This window comes from Berkeleyomyces rouxiae, assembly GCF_048999995.1.
Source record: "Berkeleyomyces rouxiae strain 22BRR77 chromosome Unknown BrBRR77_ptg000001l, whole genome shotgun sequence".
Classification (NCBI taxonomy): Eukaryota; Fungi; Ascomycota; class Sordariomycetes; order Microascales; family Ceratocystidaceae; genus Berkeleyomyces; species Berkeleyomyces rouxiae.
The window spans coordinates 1,653,658-1,674,523 of NW_027396491.1; the positions used below are offsets into that span (position 1 = coordinate 1,653,658).

Here is a 20,866-nt window from a genome sequence, read left to right on the forward strand (position 1 = left end):
AAAATATGTTAAATGCCAATAAATATGCACAAGGTGGAAGCTTCGAGCAGCTGGGGATAGAGGACAGAAAGCCCCTCCTCCCCCAGGGAAGCTGCCAAGTCGGGTGTGGTCCTTCCTTTCTTCCGCGCCAACAGAAACAGCAACAGCCTGCTATTGCTCCGAGCTTGAAATGTGGGACCAGCCAATGACAACGCCGCCTTTTTTTGCGCCTTATTGGGGTTCAGCGGGCGAAGGCAATCAAGGGTTAGACAGCGACGGACGCCGACTCTACTTACACACACATGGAACTATCTAGTTACAGCTTGTTGGTTCATTCACACATACCTAGCACAAGACGAGCTACACAAACATACTCCGTCCGTAGCTACCATCGGGCGTGCTGCCCCTGCTGCTGACCAAGACACCGTTTCGCAGTAAAATATGCTTTCTTACACTCTCTCTGTTTAATTTACACGCATACGGCCGGCTCCTCTCGGCCGGCCTCCGCATGTCCGTAGACACCACCGTCCAGAATCACTGCCTCATTATCATCCCGGTCGTCCTGCACCCTGCGCCACTTATTAGTGCGCGTCCTGGCAGTCTCTTTCTCCTTGTCCTCCTCGGGTGTAAATATTGGGCGAATCAGGCGGCCAAGAAGCGGGTTGTTGCTGAACTTTCCAGCCGTAGTCTCGCCACTGCCGCCAATAGCATCCAACACGCCGTACTCATCGTCTACCTCGTCGCCGTCAGACTCGGGTGTTGCCAGCCGCTCAATGGCCGCCATCTTCTTGACAACCTTGCCGCCCACAAGGTCGATGCTGACCACTTGCCTGCGCTTCTCATACTCGGGCTTCGCGTCCCACTCCAACTCCCGCAGCAGTTTCTGCTGTCGCTTAAGCTCCAGTGCCCGTTCCATCGGGCTCGACCACATGGAGCCACCTAGGTGGCCCTGGGCCAGCCCAATGTCAAAGTCGGCCGCCTCGTCAACCACGCGCGTACGCTGGGCATTTTCCGACTGAAAGCCCAACAGCCGGTCTCTGTGCTGACGCGCAAGCAGCATGGCATCGGACATGATGCCGCCTTGCGCCTGCGCGTACGACGCTGGCGTCGCATTGAGATCTGCACGCTTGTGGATTTCGCGGTCGACGGTCATGCGCTCACGGCCACGCTCGGCTGTCAGCTCCTTTAGAATCGCCTGGATCTCGGTTGGCTTGAGAAGAGGCGTCCCGCAGTATGAGCAAGGGCCCAGACCTTCCTTGATGCAGATGACCTTTCCACACTTCAAGCAGTTGGGTGCCGCACTCTGCAGTGGGTGTCGGGTGGCGACGCAGTTGCATTTGCGGGATTCGGAGCTAGAATTGAGCGTAGGGTTTGTCGATATTTCCAAAGCCCGGATTGCAGCGTCCAAGTCCGAGACTGCGGCACTCGCGCCCACCATGGGCAGGCCGCCAGTGATATTTACTTTGGTAGTAGTTGTTGCCTTGGACAATGTCTGCTTATTCTTTTTCGACGGCCCGTCGCCAATTAGATAGCCAGCCTTGGCAGTTTGCTTCTGTGTCCTTTCAGTCTTGGGTGCCGGTGTTGGGGCACGAGTACTGCTGGACGATCCAGCCTTTGAAGACGGGCCCGAGATAGCTTCCATGAAAGACAGAACGTCCGGGGCAACCCCTGAGATAGCAGGCGTAGCATTGGAACTTGACCCTCCAGCTGCAAGACTCGGTTTCTTTGCGCTAGAAATATACTCGAAGGTTTCGCCATTTTTGCTGTACGCAGTCCCGGGGGCGGGCCCCGTGTTGTCGACCTTGCGGGCCCGAGGCGTATGAATATCAGTCTTCTTCTTGTTTCCTTTATTCTTGGTTGACTTGGGTACAGGCTCTACATCCAGTACACCTGCTACCCCGCCAGGCTTTCGTGGCGCATTGGACTGAGAAGACTGCGACTGAGACTTTGATGCAGAGCCTGAAGCTGAAGCCGGCTGGCCGGGGCTCTTCCGCCGCGAGTTGAAGGATGATATAAAGCTATGGACTTCATGAGAATCACCCAGCAGATTTTGAAAATGCTCGACCGCAGCTTCTTTTGAAAGAGTCTCAGCATAGGACAATACCTGCTTCAGCTCGTCTTCGGGAAGCGGCAGAAGCCTTGAGAGTTGGTGGATGGACATGGCGCAATGGTTGCTGGTTGGGCGACTTTATTTCTGTAGTTCTGCGGTGTATACTTTTGTAGCTGTAGGTTAATGTAGAAAATGATGCGTATGGGCTCTAGCGTTGTGAGTTATAAAGAGACACTTTCTAGAACTGGGCAATTCGTGAAGCCGCGAGGTTCGTCTATGAAAGGCGGTGATTCATGGACACGGAAGCCAGGGTTAAAGTGGGCCGTCAGGATGAGCCATAGTGATATTTATATTCGGGTTAGAAATAAGTCGGCCAACCCCATGTCTCCATCACTCGCCCACTCACACGCAGTTTGCACGTCACGTGCAAGACGACAGACCACACAAGACCAATAAAGATGAAGAAATGAGCATATCATGACAAATGCCAAAGGGTATCAAGCACAGCAGAAAGATGATGAATAGGAAATTCCAAAAAAAAAAAAGGGAGCCAACCAGAAACGGAAAGAAGAAACACCTAGAAATGCAACAATAGAAGAACCGCACAGCCAAACACCCAGAAACCCAGAACAACAGCATTCGAAAAACTTTGTTGAATCAAATCCGTAGCAGGAAATATAAAAGACAGGGCAATAAAGGGCTAGCCAGCTCACTAAAAGACACGGTCGACTATCTACAGAAAGAAAACAAAAAAAAAGAAGAAAAGCAAAAGGCCATTTCTTCTTATACAGCCTGGACGTGCGGAGCTGTCATGATGCGGCGCGGAATCTGAATCTCATCGTCGTCGTCCTCTGACTCCTCGGCAGCGACCCTCTCAAGCATGCGGTCAATGTCCTCGTCCGCCAGCCGTATGTGATTGCCAATTGGCGCATCCAAAGCCGACGGGAGCGTCAGATGTAGCTTACCATGGTCAGTCCCAGACACATAGGCGCCTTTGAGGTCGACTCTGCGACGCGGGACCCCACGTGTGCCACCCAAGGGCGGTGAGCATAAGTCGACGTTTTGCTCGCTGTCTTCATAGCTGTTCCCATCAGAGTCAACACGTTTTGCGGCGGTTGGCCGGTGAGACGGGAGAGTCTTCCGCGGCTGTGAGCCAGGCAATGAACGGCGCTGCTGGCTGGTAGTTCCCGCAGGAGCGGATGATGAGGGTGGGAATTGGCGGAGACCAGATGTCTGGGGAGATGTAAGCGGCCCAGCATATGTGCTCTTGAGGTTAGCCGGGTTGCCGGGACTGCTCATGAATAGAAGAGATTCAATGGCATCTTGCTCCCGCACATTTTGGTGTGGGGAGAACACCATGGCACCGTCGCTCCCTAGTTGGCTACAAGATAACCGGCGGTAGGTGGTAGAAGGGCCTGGTGTTTGCGGAAGCATGGACCGTGAGTGTGACAGAAGCGTTGGTGTATAAGCTGGACGGGAATTGTGCCGAGTGTGTTTTTGTGCATTTGACCTGGAGGACTGGATGGAGGCTGGCGGGGCAAGCCCGTTGTCATTTGTGTTACTACTTTCGGTGCTGTAAGTTTTTGAAGAGATGGGCGATTGTTGCGAGCGTGTTTCAAGCGAGGCAGGTGTGATTAGGTCGGCCACAGACTTATCTGTGGAAGACAAGCCGGGACTGGTTGATGACCCCGATCTTCTGATGTGGGTAGAGCTGGTAGAGCTTGGTGACACGGCCTTTGAGGCAAGAGATTCAACCTCGTCAATAGAGTGAAACTGCCACCCATGGTTCACCTTCATCATTGCATAAGAAAGGCGTGTCCGGAGTTCGGCAGAGAGCTACATAGGGAAACAAAGTTAGCATCAATACTACGGTATGCGTCTTGGACACGTAAATCCGGCATTCCCCCAAAGCTTCTTTTTCTTTTCCGGCGCAGGGCAATTCATTTCTGTCTTAGGGATGCAAGGCGAGCCTCTGTAGATCCCCAAAGAACAAGAAAGGAAGGGGGAAAATGGCGCGGGGGTATATTTAGGGAAGAAAAAAAAAGCGAGCACAGGAGGGGAATATGGAGAATGTCAAAAACGACAGAAGCGAAGACTTTGCAAGAAAAAAAAAAGAAAGACAACACAACGTACCTCGCCGATCTTTGTCCCGGAAGCAGATGAGACACTGACAGAACTAGTATTCCTCGAGTGGCCTAACCGTCTTGCTGAGGATATGTCGTGTTTTACGCTGCCATCGGCCGCTCTTTTACGCGACGCGGAGATGATGGGATCTGACGGCGCAGCGGTGGCAGTCGGAGTGACAACAGTCGTCTCGGCCATTTTATGTTGGAGAGCAGCAAAATGTGAAAGTTGAAGTAACTGCGACTGGGGGCCTTCAATGTCGTCAGACGGAGCCGTGTAGCCGGTGGATTGCGAGTATGAGTGAGAACGCGAATGTGATTGAGGGGTACGAGCAGGGGAGGTTGGCGATGCCGCATGGGCAAGCTGTGTGAGCGATGAAGCGTGCATGGGAGCAGCAGAATCGACGCGATTTATGGCGCGAAAGTGCGTGGTGTCGACGAGTGGGTACTTGTGGGAGGCGGTAAAGTCAGCGGTGAGCTGGGGAGAAGATGACGGCGCCTGAGTCGTATTTTCAAGCACGCGATCATTGGTCGCAAACTTGGAATGCGATGCTGTGGGCGAGAGACGACGCGACTTGTATGGCGACGGCAAGGCGGGACCAGGTTTAGTGGAAGTGGGAGTAGGAGTGGGAGGACCAGGACTAGGACTGGCAGGGTATTTGTGGGTAGGCGCACGAGCAATGGCTGCGGTGGTGGTGGTCGTGGAGGGAATAGTCTGGGTGGTGGCAGGCGCAGCAGGAGTAGTAGTGGGCGTGAGATCTCTTAGAGGCGCCAGAGTAAAGGACGAGGAGACGGTGGACGTAGGTGTAAGCAAAAGGGAAGAGATTGGAGCTACTCCGGGTCGTAGAGAGGGGATACGCGAAGACGACTGAGGGTCTGAAGACGAGGGTCTGTTCAAGGTTGGACTCAAATTTGGAAGCGGACGGGAGGGCGAGTGGGGATGCGACTGCGGAAGTGGATGAGGAATCTGACTTCTCAGTGCAGAGGTCGAAGGTTGTGGGCGTGGCAGAAGAGGAGACGAATCAAATGGCGCAGAGACTGCCATTGCGGCTGCGGCAATGGCGGTGATGTTACTGGCAGGCATCGTGGAAGATGTTTAACACTGCCGGGTGGGTTTCGTCCAACTTAGTCTTTATTTACGAGAACAGTCCCTGGCAGCAGGCGTGCAGAGAAAGCTCCAGACGTCTAGTTAAAGTGTGCTAGTGGTTGGGCTACAACATGCACTCAAGGCAAGACTCGTCGCGTGCACGGAAATACTGGGCACAGCAGCAAGAACTGCACAGGTGGTGAAGAGAGAATGTCGGATCGCGTCACCGCACTGCAGGCAGACGAAATGGCTACTCTCTAGGGTTTGTGGCGTGTTGAGAAGCCCAGGCCGTGGGTGTGGGTGGGTGGTGGGTGGTGGGGTAGGATGGGGCCCTGTGACCCGGACGAGATCCACTACGCCACTAAGGGTCAGGGTAGACCCTGTATGCAGTATTTGGTGTGTATTCCTGGTGCCGCGGCGGCAGATGGGCACTGGGGGGAGGGGGGGACCAGGTCGACGGGCGGTTTTGATTTTCAAGACAAGAAGTCGGCAAGATGCGCGGGATTTAATAATCAATGGGCCAAGTGCCTGTAGCCGCCCAGCATGGAAGAAGAAGTAGTAGGCGTGGACAACACGATGGTGCGCGGACGTCTTTGCTTGACGCAAACTGATAGGACAAGATCCTGGCGTTTAGAGCAGTTGGAGCAACGGGTAACTATAGTTGAACAATAAAGATAGGGATCGGATGGGAGGTTCAGGCGGGCTGGCCTCGAGCTGATAATGGGGGATGGGAGATGGGGGACGGAGAAGCTACTGAGAAAGCCGAGGTCGAAGACGGTGGGAAGAGGAGGAGATGGTCCATAGAAATGAAAGATGATAGCAATAGATGAGATAGAGCAACGGACTCGTATATGTAGTAGACAATGAAGACGTCAATTAACAAGATAAAAGAGGGATGTTGAATTGCGACGGACGGTGAGGGGAAACCGGATCGGAAAAAATGAGAAGAAAAAAAAAGAAAAAAAAAAGAGAAAAAAAAGCATCAAAATCCTCGCCGTATTTGGCAGTTATTTCACGGCGATGGCAGCTACCATTTTTACTTTTAGCGACGGGACTGATGCAATTGAGTGCGAGATTCGACTTTGACTCGACGGGCTTCGGATGACGTGCAAGTAGTACCGAGTACGGTATATTTGGCCATGTCTCCAAGTCTCTCACTATCAACCGTGGAAAGTTGTGCATGGAGTCGCTGTCGCATTTTGTCAGCGTGCATCGGGGCCGTTCAATTTCCGGGGTCTCGTTCTTTGTTCTGGTGCTCGTTTTCATGCACAACATGCCGCTACCATGCGGTCCGACTGCAGCGCCCCTAGACCTTTGCCTCGACACACAAGAAAAAGAAAACATTAAATTTCTACTAGTTGGTTATACGGCGGCAAGACGGCGGCTCTGCTTGTGCAGCCAGCAGGATGAGCGAGGATTTGGACGCTCTCTGCCCCCTCAATTGCGGCCACCACGCAAAATCTTTTTTTTTCAGCTCCCCCGCAAGCGTCCAACGAAAGCGGAAGCCAAGAGCCGCCCGCTCTCAACGTGTCCCATGGGCGTTCCGGTTTCTGGCTTCAGTCAGTCAAAGTCAGTCCGCCCGCAAGCGTGGCAGGTTCAGGCCAAAACGCAAGGGAGAGCGTCTGCGAGGGCAAGCTGCCCTTCAATCATGCACACACTTTAAAATAAAACCCTTCTCGAGACATGCATCCCTGGCCAATCGTCACTGTGGGCCCTGGGCTTCGTCGCGTGCTCACGTGACTGCGTGACAGGCTTATCCGGGTCTAGACTGTCATGTGATATTATAGACCCTAACCCTGACAAATGTCTGCAGCCATGGCCACTTGCTTGGCCTTTCGTTTATTCCAAGCTAATTAACCCATGGAGTTAAGAAACAAACTAATTTCCTAGAACATCGGCTAAGAGCCATGCTTTAAACGTAAATCTTGATCATGCTCCGTAAAAGCCGTCGTGAAGCCGAGTAGGACAAACTCCCCCAAGATATTTTTATTCGACGAGAAGGCTGCTAGTTGCTCAAGCAAAAACTCGGTCTAGCTGCCCACAGACCAACGCCATTCCCTTTCTTCCCCTTTTACGTCGCCGATTTTGATCATGCCCTAGCGTTCAGGCTCTAATCCAACGGCGTTTGCGAGTGCTTGAACTCTATTCTAAGCTAACATCAGTTTTACCTCAGGCCAGTAAATCTAGCCGCCGATAATGCGAGCATATGCCTGGTGGTATATAAGAGCACCAAAGTTCGTGAGTGCTGTCCCACACAAAGCCTACACATGAATCTTGTCATGGCCCTTCTCCCCTTTACGTCTTCATGGCTGTATAGGTCTTCCAAGTTCGAACGTTAGGCTTTGGTCACAAGGACGAAGCCTCCTCCCGCTTAGCTCTACTCGCCTACTTCCTCTTCATTTAGCTCTCATTTCTCTTCCCCCTCGCCATACGCCCCTACAGCCTCGCCTTGGCCATAGGTCTCTCTCTTTCTGCCTTTTTGGCTGTCACTACTGCCCGGCCTCTCGTCGCTGCCGGAGAGGGTGATGAAATTGATATTGACGGCTCGCCGGGTCTCTTCAGGCGCTTAAACCTAGCGTTGAATTTGCGTAGTCAAATCATTGACACAGAAGACGACAACGATAATGAAATCTCACATCTAGCCGCAAGCCAAGGCAAAAGCCAGAACCGTTTCAAGTCTGTTGGCAGCTTCAACTCTTGGTGTCTAGACGACGACCTCCAGGCCGAATTTGAGAAAGGGGATGTTCAAACGTTCGTTGAACTTGGCAGTTTTGACCATATCTTGCAGGCTTCATGTCTCATCCACCATGACTACAAACCCATTTCGCTCAGTTCTTACGGGAACCCCATTCGCTTCAGCTCAGTCTGGGCGAGAGAGCCGCATGGAAGCATTGAGTACATTCAAGGTGTCGACTATGACACCTATTCCGCGTGGCTGGAGCGCGGAAAGAGTCTAGGGTACATGTCCATCTTTGTCACTGTGACGGGTGCTAATACTGAAACCGCCTTGTTTTCTGGGGTCATGGAGGAAATTGAGGGCCAACGATGGGACCAACTGTGTGACGTTGAGAACATCAAAGATATCAATGACATCGTCAAAGGTTACGACCACTATGTTGTTGACATTGCAACCTATGGAACTCCCACGGGAAGAAAGTTTTGTATCTTGGTCCACGAAAACCACATCAAGACACACCAGACTACCTTTTTAACAACGTCTGACAACCGTTACACCGTCTCCGAGTACTCGGGAATTTTGCAGGAACAGACTTCAAAGCGGTTCTGGCATCCGACAAGACAATATTTGACAGAAAACCAAGAGTTCATCGCAATCTTCCAAAACACCCACTTGGGCAAGTGGAAGGCTTTCTACAACCTCAACATGCTCGAGCTCGAACATATGATAGCCGATATAAAAGCCGAAGGCTTGATTCCGATTGATATTCAAGGCGGTGGCATATCCGAGAATGAAATTGTATACAATGCTGTATTTGCCGAGCTTGCAACTCCCAAGCCCATTCATTGGACTGTTGTTAGTGAAACGATGGGCTTTCAGAACAATGAGGGTATTACGGCCTCAGTGGATAAAGTTATAAAAGACTTTATGGTGGCTAATCGTGTTCGCCAAGCGCAGTTTTCGGCTGCCATCACGGGCAAAACCATTATCGAGCGAGCCTACACCCTAGGAGAGGATGACTATCCCACTGTTACTGTCAATGATCCCTTTATGATCGCAAGCTTGTCCAAAATGTTCCTGAATGCCGCCATTGATAAGTTGATACAGCAAGGACTTGTTGAAATGGGCACAAGGGTCTACGAGAAACTTGGATACACGGCCTTTGCCGATGGGCGCTCGCGGGACATCACTGTGAAGCATCTTCTGGATCACATAGGCAGCTTTGACCGCTCCGTTTCAATAGATCCCTTGAAAGAGTTTCGCGAGGTTGCCATTGCGCGCGAGCTAGACCATGCGGCCACGCTCTATGACATGATCGAATACATGATTGGTCGCCCGCTGGACTTTACCCCGGGCACCAAGAAGGTCTATGGGAACTACGGGCATATGCTCCTCAGCTACCTGGTGACCAACATAACTAAGATGGAGTACTACGACTTTTTAAAGACTTATGTTCTGGACGGAGAGGATGTTCGACCTTATGCCACAGGTTCCGAATCGCACATTCATGATAACTTTATCCCCGATACCATCCATGTTGGCCTAGACGCACGCATCGTAAACAAAGAGGTCGTCGTTTCGGGTGCTTTTGGCGGAGATGGCTTTATTAAAGAAGAAGGCCTGGGAACTGCCGGTCTGAGCGCTTCTGCTAGCACTATAGCCAGATTCATAGGCAGTCATTCTATCTGGAATACCGGCGGACGTGAGATTGGACGCCGCGATGGCGTGCTCAATGGTGCCCGATCGTTTGACCAGAGCCGCCTAGATGGTATTGATCTAGCGATTATAATGAACACAAGGGAGTTTAAGTCCTCGGCGGAGTGGGGTTATCTCGTCCAATACTCAATTCCCAAGATTATGGACGGAGTGATGTTGAAGATCCAATAATACAGGAGGAAATCAAATGGTAAGGGGGGCGTACTGGCGTAAAAATAAGGAGCTTTAAATAGAATAATAATGTTAGACATCACTGTTGTTTAGTATTAAGCATATAGGGAGAGGCCTGTGTAGTGTTGAGTTGCAATGGGGCTTTTGATGGAAGTCGTTGGCAACATTTAAGTTACACAGTCAGAGAAACACACGTGACCACGGAAAAGACAGGGTAAGGCATCCCGGCCTCACAAGGGTTAAGGCGTCTCTGCCGGCGCCCGCTGACCAAAGCTTGCTATCAGGGTTGCCGCGTAAGAACGCAGTACTCGTGCTTTGGAAGCAGTCGATAGATACCCTGATGGGCAGATGGGCTATAACAGCGTCCAGACAAAAGCGTAATAAACTGCGGCTATTGGACGACAAGTTGGCCAAACGGGTGTTTCCACGACATGTCGGCCTCGGTGGCCATCAGGGTAGCTGGGCAGCGAGAACCATAAAGAACTCAAAGTTGCGCAGCAAAGGTTGAGAATGGGGAAAAACGAAACGAAGAAAAAAAACATCTTCACAAGCCAAGTTTGCAGTTCCGTTTGGTCTTTTGCCTTTTCCCACTGTTGGCCTTTTTCTTTCTTGTTTCGAGGCGCATTCTTCGACACTCTTTGAAGCTGATAAAACGCTTCGGCAGCAGGCAAAACGGAAAGGCCTAGACCGATCGGTGCGGCGAGTCAGTCACGTGACGCGCTGACTGGGGCTTCTGAAAGCAAAACAGCCAAAGGCAGAGCCCAAGAACAAGAACCCGGATGGGTGATTTCAGCGCCAGGGCCCCACGATTCGCAAGCACGGGAGTTTGTGACGACAGCCTGCGATTTGCTTTTAACCCTGCGTTTTCCCTGCGTTGAGCGTTGCTTGGTCCGCTGCATTTCTGCTCCTTTTTATTTTTAATTTTTTTTTTTTCCACCACCCGCTAACACCCAGCTCCACACCAAATTGCAGCAGCGTCTCACCCTTGTCGCCCGCCCAGAGCCTGCGTTTGGGGTCGATACCGAGTCTACAGCCCGCGCTCTTCTTTTTCTTGCGCCGCCTGCACCGGCTGCCAGTGCCCTGTTTTGCGTCTCTTGGGCCGCCGCGCATGCTTGTCCTTGCTGGTGTTGGTGATTTTTTCCGGCCCTCCCATCGTGATCGTGAGCTCTGTGCCACCACACCACCACTACCACCAATCCACCATGTCCGTGCTGGGCCCCTCGTTCCAGCGCGCGCCGCGCGTCAGCTGGACGCCCGCCTATGAAGAGACGTTTTTCCGGTCGCTGCGGGATAGCGTCCGAAAGGGCCTGCGCGATAATACTACCGGCGCTCTAAAGTCGGAGGCCTGGGCCCAGGCCGCCCACGATCTGCGTGCCACGCACGGCGTGCAGCTGGAGAAGAACCACCTCAAGAACAAGGCCGACAATGCCCGCAAGCGCTTCAAGGCATGGCGCGGCCTGCGTGACAACCCGGCCTTTCAGTACAACGAGACCAACGCCACTGTCGCTGCCAGCGATGAGGCCTGGGAGGAGCATCTTCAGGTAGGCCCAGAAACAGAAATCCTCCGTGCCGCAGTTGTGGTCGGATCAGTACTAACAGCCCTGTAGAATGATCCCTCGGCCAAGCCCCTTCGCGGCCGTTCTTTTGAACATGAAAAGTACTTTGAGCTCATCTTTGAAGACCTGCTACCTCACGGCATGCCTCGCCAGCGTCGCCGCCGCCTTTGCGATAGCTCTGAGGGCGATGTGCCGGGAACCTCGGTAGTTGATCTAGCGTCAGAACAGCAAGCGCCACAGCAACAATCACACCAACGGAACCAGGAACAGCCCCAGCAAACTACATCTTCACCTCCGCCACAGCAGCAGCAACACCCGGTCGATGGCCGTTACCAGGCACACGGCCAGTCGCAGCCTGTTTCTCATTCCCAGCCACACATGGCCACCCATCCCCATCACATGGCGTCCCGCTCACACTCGCCCCAGTGGACACGGTCGCCACGTAGCCCTACCATGGCTGCGTCCACGACTGTTTCCACACAGAAGCATTCTTCCGTGAGACCGCTGGCCCCGGCACTTACCCCGCCGCACGATCCCAACCAGACGGCAGAGAACGCGCGCAAGCGGTCACTGTCGGCTGACGTGGCAGGAAGCCCGCCGCGGCGCCAGCGGACTGACAGCTGGGGTCACTTCAACCCACAGTCACAGTCGTCAGTTTTACAGGAGTCTTCGTCGGCTATGGCGGGCCCGTCTCCGGTCTTGGCTCCAGAACCACCACACTCGAATAGCCACTATGCCCACGCGCGTGCCCACCCTCACCCCCACCCCCATCCCCATCACCACCATCACCGTAACCACAATCACCCGCGGTCGATGGCCACGCCCCCATCGACCGTCGCTACCACTTCTCCGAGCCCTCCCGCCTCGATGCCCATAGCATCCTCGGCAGGCTCTGCGTCTGGCGCCGGCGGCCTGGCGTCTATGGCAGCCATTGAGGAAATGCTGGTCAAGATTATTGACGCAAGCAAGAGCCAGCAGCCACCGCCCGTTTCGCGGTGGACAGAGCAGGCTATGGATATCTTCTTTTCCGAGTTTAGCCACGAGGACAACGATTTGCAATTGATGATTGCCGAGAAGATGCTGTCTGTTGAGACAACGGCAATGATGTTCTGCAAAATGTCTTCTGAGCTGCGCTTTCACTGGGTTAAACGCATGCGGGCACCGCCCGCTTCGGCGTTTCGCAGAACATAGAGAGTGGGGGAATTGGGGCCTCATGAAAACATTTGTGTACATAGAGAGTTTAAGCTACAGGGAACAGGATGCAACGTAGTCTGGGACGGAAACACAGGACGGACGGATCACGACGATGATGAGCAAATGAACTTGGATTTGGCAGTTTTGTTAATTACTCTGGCCCCTTTCAAAGAAACAACTCGCGTATAAAGGCTTGTGACGTTACAAATGTGAACCCACAGCGTGCCCAATCCGCCTTGTGTGGATGTCGAAGCTCCAAGCGCATCCGTGCAGCTAATTAAAGAGGCCGAAGCTTCTCCATTAACACATTAGCCATTGTTCCATTGTCTCCTGCGAGCAAGAACAGCTTCCGCGGTGCAACTTACTGCGCCAGCATTGACTCGCCCACAGCCAACACCGCAGCCACGCCGACGCCCAAGCCGGCATTCTTCCACGTCGGCGCCCAACGTGCACTCTGCACGCCGAAATATTGCGCCGCGGCGCTGACACTGAGGACCAGCACGACGTTGGCCAGGACCAGGCCGCCCGAGCCGAGGATCACCGAGCCGTAGCTGGGTCCATCGCCGCCGGAGCGTGCGTGGTCTCGCGCAGTCGCAGCAGCAGGGGCCTTGTTCTTCTTTGCGGCAGCTGACGCTGACCCTGCCGCTGCTGCCTCTTGGGCTTCAGCTTCGCGCGCGAGCCGCGCGGCTTGTGTCGAGGTCTGCACGTCGCGCTCGAGGAAGTCGTTGGGCACGGTGCGCACGGCCGGCGAGTCGACGTCGATCAGGTTGTGGGTGTCGCCAGATGTGGGGATCACGGAGGGGAGGGGGGCGGGGACGGCCTGGCGGGCGGGACGGAGGAATGGTTAGTGGATGGGCACGGGGAGATTCTGTTGGTGGACGAGAAGGTGCAAGATACCTCTTCGGGAGACTGCTTGGGGCCCTTGGCGGCGATATCAGCATAAGACACTGTGTGGCTGGTTAGTGGCGGTCGCGCGGGCAGAGGGCATGCGGCGTGGGCAACGTACTTGTGGTGGCGGTAGGATGGGATAGAGGACTAAGAGTTAAACGGTCGCTCACGATGTTCTCGTGGGGGTATTAAGTAGCAAGATCTTTTGGCGTGGCCTCGTATAATGATGCTTGGAGAAGAGAGAAGTTAGGGCACAATGGTTGTGGGCAGAAGCTGTCTTATGGTGGCGTTTAGTACCACGGGCTCCCTCAAGAATGCCGCCGCGGGGAGGGCGGCTGGCCGTTTCCGGGGAGCTTGCTGCATGTGTTTTTCGCCTCCCAAAAAGCGGCTGAATGACTATAAGACGCCCTAGAAATAGGAGTGGGGGAAAGCTCCAGGCTTGCGTCAGGCGGGCCAAGTGTATCTGATGTCTCTGGGCTTTGGTGCCTGAAATATGCAGATGTAGCCCTGTTTTGCTCTTCTTTCGTGGTCCGCCTTCTACTGCCAGCTGTTCTGGTGACCTAGATTGCGGTTGACACTGACGTCATACATACAGTGTGAGAACTCTATGGTGAGTCCTATTATTTCAGCGCCGTCTTACGGATGATTGGAAACTGGTTCATCGTAGAATAATAATAAAACAGCTGAAGCTAAAGAAATGTACAGTTGGTTTTACATTTTACACCTCTGCCGGGGCTTTGCAACAAGTGCTAGAAGCCACAACATGCTGCCGCGAGCAGAGCAGGCATTCTAGCCAGACGGCACTTCCCCCCTCCCATGGTCTAAGGCTCCTCGTTAACTTACACGCCGTGAATGCTTGGTGGGTTGAACTCAAGCAGTCTCGCTCTTGGCTTGGGGGGCTGCTGAACTGGCTTCGGGCTTGACCTCTTCCTTTTTCGCCTCCTCGGGGGCCAGAGAAGCAGCAGCGGCAACGGCACCCTCAGGAGAGGGCGCATCGGGAAACTCAGCCTGAGGCTCATCATCGTCAAGTTCAGCCCCGTAGATATCGGGGTGGGCGCGGAAGCAGGTCTGCATTCCCCTACACAGCAAAAGCGTCAGTTAGTAATCAAGTCCTGGTTGCCGAGCGGTCCTGTTCCACTGCAAAATCAACGTACTGGAACTTTTCGATGCAGTCCATGCCCTTGGGCTCCTCCTCTGAGTACACGAAGCAACTGAAAGCCAACTTGAACTCCTCGCCGCAGGGCCCATCGGCCATGCCGCCGAGACACGGGCAGTCCCAGTTGATCTCGCCAGTCTCGGGGTTGAAGGCGCCCTGTTGTCCTGCCTCGGCCTCCAGGGCAGCGGGAGAGCCGGGCTCGGGCGCAGAGGCGTCTCGAGACGGCGCGTCGGAGTCCTCAGTGGCAGGCTTCTCGGTCGTTTTGGTGGCGGCAGCGGCAGCCTTCTCCTTGGCTTCAGCGTCGGCCTTGGCCTTGGCAGCAGCCTTGGCAGCTTGTTCCTCCTTGATCTGGGCGCGGCGGGCAGACACAACGGCATCGATGGTCAGGGAATCGTTCTCGGAAAATTGCGGAGGGCTAGGGACGGTTTGCGCTATCAAATGCGAGGGGGATTGTGTCAATATGCTGGTGTATCTGTGGACGGCTTTGGCACGAGTCATGCTATGGGCGGTGCTCAAGAAGGCCTGCCTGAGGTCAGGGACTGCAACTCACGCATGGCAACGTCTTGGAAGATAGGGCTGGTGTTGTAGACGTACACCGCAACGCCGGCAAGACCCCAGCGCAGGGCACTGCCCCTCCACGTGCCCTTGGGCGCATTGCTGCCGGTCGCAAGCGTACGCCGGCTACCGGCAACAAGCGAGCGGGAGGCAACGCCGACAGACGGGCGCACGTGGCGTAGTGATGAGCGGAACATGGCGTCTATGTTTTGTGAGGTCGGTCAGGAACGATGAAGCCGTCGAAATGCAGGGAAGCCCAGAGAGACTGCGAGATGTGGAGGCAGCAGAACAACACAGCGCTGTAAACACAATTAAATATTGGCAATGAAAACAAAGAAACGCCTGCTACAAAACACAGACTTGCTGGCGGATGTGCGATCGATTCCTCACCAGGCGTCGAGAAAAAAAACTGGCCGATGTTGCTTGTGATGCTTGTCAAGCTTCATGGCTGCTGATAAATTCACATCGGGAAAAAAAAATGGAGCCATTGGCCAATCACAGAGCGCAAGACAGGCTTGCCGTTCTGCCTATAGAGACCTACCGGAGTTTAGCCGGCTGCTGCAGGGGGGGCAGTGGCGGCTGACATCTCGCGTTACACAGGCAGATTGAAAGCCTCCGCACTGTGCTCGACGGCCCGAACAACCATGGCTGCCTAGCGATGGGCCGTGATACCACGAGGAGATCGTTTAAAGCTTTGTTGGGAGACCGAAACACTCGCTTTTGTGTTGTTTGCATTTCCTCCAAGTTTCTTGACGGAAACACCATCTCGCCGACCCGTCTTCCGCCTCTTCTTCAACATTGACGTCATACGCCTCGCTCAACACCATGTCGGCCGACGTAACACACTGGGACATCATCGGGATACTCAAGGCCCCTTCAGCCGACGGCCGGAAGCCAGCTATTGTCATATTGAACCAGCCCATCGCCCATAGTGCGCTATTTCAGAATATCTTCACATCCTGTGAGTAAAGGCCCCCCTTTGCCCCAGGTACTGAATCGTCTTGCTTACGTCACGTCACAGGCTCCCCTCGCGTTGCAGCCGATGGCGGCGGTACGAGGCTGTTTCAACTTGCCCAGCAAGTCAGAAAGGACGGCGTGTCTCCATATGTAAGCTCGGGCCAGAACCCCTCTGCTGTAGCAAAAGCGCTCACATGGCCCTCCCAATAACAGGACGCCCTTAACTTTATAGTTGGCGACATGGACTCTATCAGCGACCAAGCCCTGCAGTACTTTACTATACAGACACCGCGTCCGGCGCAGGTCGTTAGACAGCCCGACCAGGGATCGAACTCCACCGACTTTGGAAAGGCCATCAGGTTCATCCGCGACGTGGACATGAACGCGCTGCCGGACGTGATTGCCGTTGGTGGCTGTGGCGGGCGTGTCGACCAGGGCGTCGCACAGCTGCACCATCTGTACATGTTTCACAACCCCCTTTCGCGGATATTCCTGCTGAGCGACGAGAGCTTGACCTTTCTGCTGCCGGCCGGTAAACATGAGATCTGCGTGCGGGACGGGGACGCCGAGGTGTTTGCCAAGTGGGTGGGCATCCTGCCAATGAACGGCGTGGCGCACATCACAACCAAGGGGCTGGAGTGGGATGTGACAGACTGGGAGACGTCGTTCCCTGGGGCTATGAGCACCAGCAACCATGTCCTGCCAGAAACAACAAGCGTCCATGTCGAGACTGATAACGGAGTCCTATTCACCATCGCTCTCAAGAGCACTATAGCTAGTAACACGCCGTGCACGTCTGGGAGCAACAACTAAGAGGATCCAGCAACCGCACTGTTATAAGATGAAATACAGTAGAAACATAAGCGTATCAAAAGTCAATGAGGCGCACCATGAATCTCAGAGATTCATGACTTGCACGCATAGTAGATAACACCCCTCAAACGCCACGCTGAATGAAACCCAGTGAACCTCGGCAGAAGAAAGCAGATAGGAATCAGACAGATAAACCAGCAGACCCAGAAAGCACAAAACAAACACGAGAACCCCAAAAAAAGAACACCCAATCACCCACGGCCTCTCCTCACCGCAGGAAATGCAATACTAGCCAGCAAAAGGCAAAGAAGACAACAACACCCGCCCAGAAAATCCACTTGTCCTCGCGCGCACGGCGCTCAACCATACGAATTGTATCGCCCGAGATGCCCAGCGTGTTGGCCACAGAATACAGCCGCTTCTGCGTGTTCTTCATCATCTCCCGCTGCGAGTTGAGGTCGCTCAGCACCGCCTGGCCCCGCGCAATATAGTCGTCGAGCGCCGAATTCGTGTTCTGGAAAAAGCCCTGCTCGCGCAGCGCCTGGTTCTCGCGCGCCGCATCGCCGCTGCCAAACGAGTACCCGCCAAGCGGCGGCGCCGACCCGCCGATCGACGGGTTCCGCGCGTGCACGCCACCACCAGCCCCCGGGCCTGCGCCAATCCCAAAGCCGCCGCCGCCCATGCCCGCGCCGCTCGCGCTCGCGCCCGCATACGGGTTCTCGGGCGTGCTGGTGGCGTACGGCCGGCGGCCGAGCAGGTCAGCGCGGTTGGCCTGGTGCGCGGCCTCCTCGCGGTGCTTCTTGACGACGTCGACGCGCGCGCGGAAGTCAGCCAAGTCGTCGCGGAAGCGCTTGATGCGCTCCGTCGCCTCGTCCTTCTTCTTCGCCACGAGCTCCTGCCGTGCCAGCGCCTGGTAGTCTTCGATGGCCTTGGTGAAGGTGGCGAGCGACGCCGAGACGTTGCCGACGTCGGCGGGCGTCACCGGTGCGCCGCTGCCGAGCGACTCGTTAATGCGGTCAAGGTCGGCGCGGATGGCGCGGCTTTGGCGCAGGGCGGTGTTGTAGAGAACGTTCTGGAGGAGGAGGAAGGTTAGCCTGTGGTGGTATAGCTAGCGCGAGAGCTATGAGCACGTACCATAGTAAGAGTAGGTCGGGGTCTAGAGCTTCACGCTGGATCTAACAATCTATTCAGGGTGTTCGGTTAACTGTCGCAAATGCACCGTCATTGCCTGCAATTCGTGGTGTAGATAAAAGTTGAGACAATGCAGGTTCAGCATGTGACAATTAGGGGCCTGACATTGGACTACCTGGCATCTAAGCCAGCAGAATAACGGCTCACCGCCTTGGGGGCTTGACTAAGAGTTAGGGTTATACTAGGGTCGATGCAATGGTATTTGTGCAACAGCAACTCAACGACACCAAACAGCGAAGCAGCTCTTTTACATGCGGCTGCTATTTTGATATGTGGAATGGAGACGCTGAACCATGGGGAGACTCTGGACGTATAAATTACTGGCGTAGCTGATGATAACGTCATGATTGGAATATGCCGAAAACACGGCATCGACAGCTCTTCGGCGCCGAACTCGGCAACGATTGCATAACTCACCGTAAGACGTATAGATGCAACGGCTAGAACGCCTCGCGGGTATCCAATGCCGGCAACCTGGCCCAGAGCCATTTCCAAGCTCCGGTATGTAGGTGTACTTGCACATCGGCCGATACCCACGGCACCTAGCATAGCACGCCAGACTCACCATACCGAGCGTCTCCTCCGAAGCCCGCGCCGCTGCCGGCGCACACAGCCGGCAAAGCAGCACTCCAAGCCCTACCACAGACCCCGAAAAGGACACCCCCGCCGCTACAGCCTCCGTGACAGCCCGCACAGGACCTACGCCATTCAGCATCCACAGCACGCGGCGCAAGCGCGCCATCGTCCTCGCCGCCTCACTCGCCGCCTTCTTCTCGCCCATGACGCAGCAAATCTACCTGCCGGCGCTGCCGGCGCTCGCCGCGCGCTTCAACGTGTCCGACAGCGCCATGACGCTGACCGTGACAAGCTACATGATCTTCCAGGGCATCACGCCCATGTTTGTCGGCGGCTTTGCCGACCGCGCCGGCCGGCGACCGGCATACCTCGCGTGCTTCACCGTCTACGTCGCAGCGAACCTCGCGCTTGCGCGCGCGCAGAGCTACGCCGCTCTGCTCGGCTTGCGCTGCCTGCAGGCCGCCGGCAGCAGCGGCACCGTGGCCCTGGCGTACGCCGTGGTCGCCGACGTCGTCACGCCCGCCGAGCGCGGCGCCTACATTGGCTTCACTGCCGTGCCAGTCGTGCTGGCGCCGGCGCTCGGCCCGGTGCTGGGCGGCGTGTTGTCCGAGTACCTTGGCTGGCGCTGGATCTTCTGGTACCTGGCTATTTTCGCGGGTGCGATGTTGCTAGCGCTTTTCCTGTTCTTCCCCGAAACATGCCGCGTGCTCGTCGGCAACGGGTCGCGGGCACCGCCGCGCTTGAATCGCACAGGACTCGCGCTGCTGAAGGAATGGCTCGCCCGCAGGAAAGTTTCCGGGGAGGCTCCATCGCCGGCACCACCACCGCCGCGCGCGCAGCTCTATCTACCGAACCCGCTTCCATCCATACGCATACTCGTTGAAAAAGAACTCGGCCTGCTGCTACTGACCAGCAGCCTCGTCTTCTCCGGCTTCTACAGCGTCTCTGCCGCGCTGCCATCGCTGTTCCGCACACAGTACCGTCTCAGCGAACTGCAGATCAGCCTCATGTTCCTCCCGCTCGCCGGCGGCTCCATCGCCGCCGCAGCGCTTGTTGGCCCCCTGCTCAACTGGAACTACCGGCGGCACGGCGCGCACCTCGCCGACGCGCCAGCGCACCAGCCCAACGGCGTGCTCGCCCGCGCGTTCCCCATTGAGCGCGCGCGTCTGCAAATCGGCCTGCCGCTGCTGTTCGTCGCTGCCGCCGCGACGGCTGCATGGGGCTGGGCGATGCACGCCGCCGCGCCGCTGGCGGTGCCGTGCGTGCTGCTCGTGGTGCTGGGCGCGGGCCTGGTGGGCTACAACAACACGTCGAACGCGCTGCTGGTCGACGTCAATGGCGGGCGGGCGGCGGCTGCGACGGCTGCGAATAACTTGGCGCGATGCTTGGTCGGCGCCGGCGCGACTGCGGCCATCGTGCCGCTGGTCGAAGGTATCGGCGCGGGTTGGGCGTTTACCCTTGTTGGCTTCATGTATGTGGCGGCAGTGCCGTTGGCGTTGGTGATTATGAGGTATGGCATGCGGTGGCGAGGCGAGGAGCTGGAGAAGAAGGATGCACAAATCGTGAGGTAACGAGGATAATGGGTGACAAGAACAAGAAAAAGTTCAATTCATCTGGGTAGATAGAACCCGCACAAGAGACGCGGTGATTAAAGGAAGCAACAAAACATCTCCAGATTTGAATGTCAACGACTACAGAAAAACTGAGCAAAACAGACAAGAGTAACAAGAAGACAATGAACACGGTGAAAAAGTAAGCCAAATTAAAGTTCCGGCTTGTAATGCCTAACACCAACGCTTCGTACCAGAGAAAAAAGGAAAGAGAAACAAGTAAAAACAAAACCCGCGCCAAGAAACAACGCAAAGACCGAAACTGAATGGAAAGTAAATCGCAACATGATCAAGAGTCTACATTAGAGAATGATACATGCCGATGGCAACAACATCGGAAAAAAAAGAGGGGGAGAAAAAAGAAAAAAAAAAAGTCAGAAATAAAAGAATGCAAGGGGCGATAAAAAGGGGACAAAAAATAAAAGGCCACTTCGCATTCATTTTAGTGCTCGAAGAACCGAGCAGCAAAAAAGCCGTCACCAACCCAGCAGTGAGATCATCATGGAGGTAGGGGGTCCCTCCCTGACCATAAAGACAGAGCGCCAGAGCTTCCGAAAGGAAAGAAAG

General features: G+C 55.0%; 9 protein-coding genes across 9 annotated transcripts; 4 read left to right on the top strand and 5 right to left on the bottom strand.

Annotated features, from left to right (window-relative positions):
• Positions 1-448: 448 nt before the first annotated feature.
• On the bottom strand, positions 449-2,140 carry BROUX77_000489 (uncharacterized protein; the record flags this gene model as incomplete). Its single annotated transcript, XM_073749699.1, has 1 exon — positions 449-2,140. One exon carries the CDS (start codon positions 2,138-2,140, stop codon positions 449-451), a length of 1,692 nt encoding a protein of 563 aa, XP_073608726.1.
• A 672-nt stretch (positions 2,141-2,812) lies between these two features.
• On the bottom strand, positions 2,813-5,236 carry BROUX77_000490 (uncharacterized protein; the record flags this gene model as incomplete). The annotated part of the gene is made up of 2 exons (XM_073749711.1): positions 2,813-3,865; positions 4,163-5,236. 2 exons carry the CDS (start codon positions 5,234-5,236, stop codon positions 2,813-2,815), a joined length of 2,127 nt encoding a protein of 708 aa, XP_073608727.1.
• Positions 5,237-7,506: 2,270 nt separating this feature from the next.
• BROUX77_000491 (uncharacterized protein) lies at positions 7,507-9,803 on the top strand (the record flags this gene model as incomplete). The annotated part of the gene is made up of 2 exons (XM_073749722.1): positions 7,507-7,573; positions 7,699-9,803. 2 exons carry the CDS (start codon positions 7,507-7,509, stop codon positions 9,801-9,803), a joined length of 2,172 nt encoding a protein of 723 aa, XP_073608728.1.
• Positions 9,804-11,005: 1,202 nt separating this feature from the next.
• BROUX77_000492 (uncharacterized protein) lies at positions 11,006-12,550 on the top strand (the record flags this gene model as incomplete). Its single annotated transcript, XM_073749733.1, has 2 exons — positions 11,006-11,344; positions 11,411-12,550. The coding sequence occupies 2 exons, from the start codon at positions 11,006-11,008 to the stop codon at positions 12,548-12,550; spliced, it is 1,479 nt and encodes a 492-aa protein (XP_073608729.1).
• Positions 12,551-12,914: 364 nt separating this feature from the next.
• On the bottom strand, positions 12,915-14,103 carry BROUX77_000493 (uncharacterized protein; the record flags this gene model as incomplete). The annotated part of the gene is made up of 3 exons (XM_073749744.1): positions 12,915-13,373; positions 13,451-13,500; positions 14,082-14,103. 3 exons carry the CDS (start codon positions 14,101-14,103, stop codon positions 12,915-12,917), a joined length of 531 nt encoding a protein of 176 aa, XP_073608730.1.
• A 208-nt stretch (positions 14,104-14,311) lies between these two features.
• Positions 14,312-15,349, bottom strand: BROUX77_000494 (uncharacterized protein; the record flags this gene model as incomplete). Its single annotated transcript, XM_073749755.1, has 3 exons — positions 14,312-14,519; positions 14,596-15,028; positions 15,148-15,349. The coding sequence occupies 3 exons, from the start codon at positions 15,347-15,349 to the stop codon at positions 14,312-14,314; spliced, it is 843 nt and encodes a 280-aa protein (XP_073608731.1).
• A 628-nt stretch (positions 15,350-15,977) lies between these two features.
• On the top strand, positions 15,978-16,922 carry BROUX77_000495 (uncharacterized protein; the record flags this gene model as incomplete). The annotated part of the gene is made up of 3 exons (XM_073749766.1): positions 15,978-16,113; positions 16,174-16,259; positions 16,323-16,922. 3 exons carry the CDS (start codon positions 15,978-15,980, stop codon positions 16,920-16,922), a joined length of 822 nt encoding a protein of 273 aa, XP_073608732.1.
• A 268-nt stretch (positions 16,923-17,190) lies between these two features.
• Positions 17,191-18,059, bottom strand: BROUX77_000496 (uncharacterized protein; the record flags this gene model as incomplete). Its single annotated transcript, XM_073749777.1, has 2 exons — positions 17,191-17,994; positions 18,057-18,059. 2 exons carry the CDS (start codon positions 18,057-18,059, stop codon positions 17,191-17,193), a joined length of 807 nt encoding a protein of 268 aa, XP_073608733.1.
• Positions 18,060-18,576: 517 nt separating this feature from the next.
• BROUX77_000497 (uncharacterized protein) lies at positions 18,577-20,260 on the top strand (the record flags this gene model as incomplete). The annotated part of the gene is made up of 2 exons (XM_073749788.1): positions 18,577-18,614; positions 18,727-20,260. 2 exons carry the CDS (start codon positions 18,577-18,579, stop codon positions 20,258-20,260), a joined length of 1,572 nt encoding a protein of 523 aa, XP_073608734.1.
• Between the last annotated feature and the right edge of the window lie 606 nt (positions 20,261-20,866).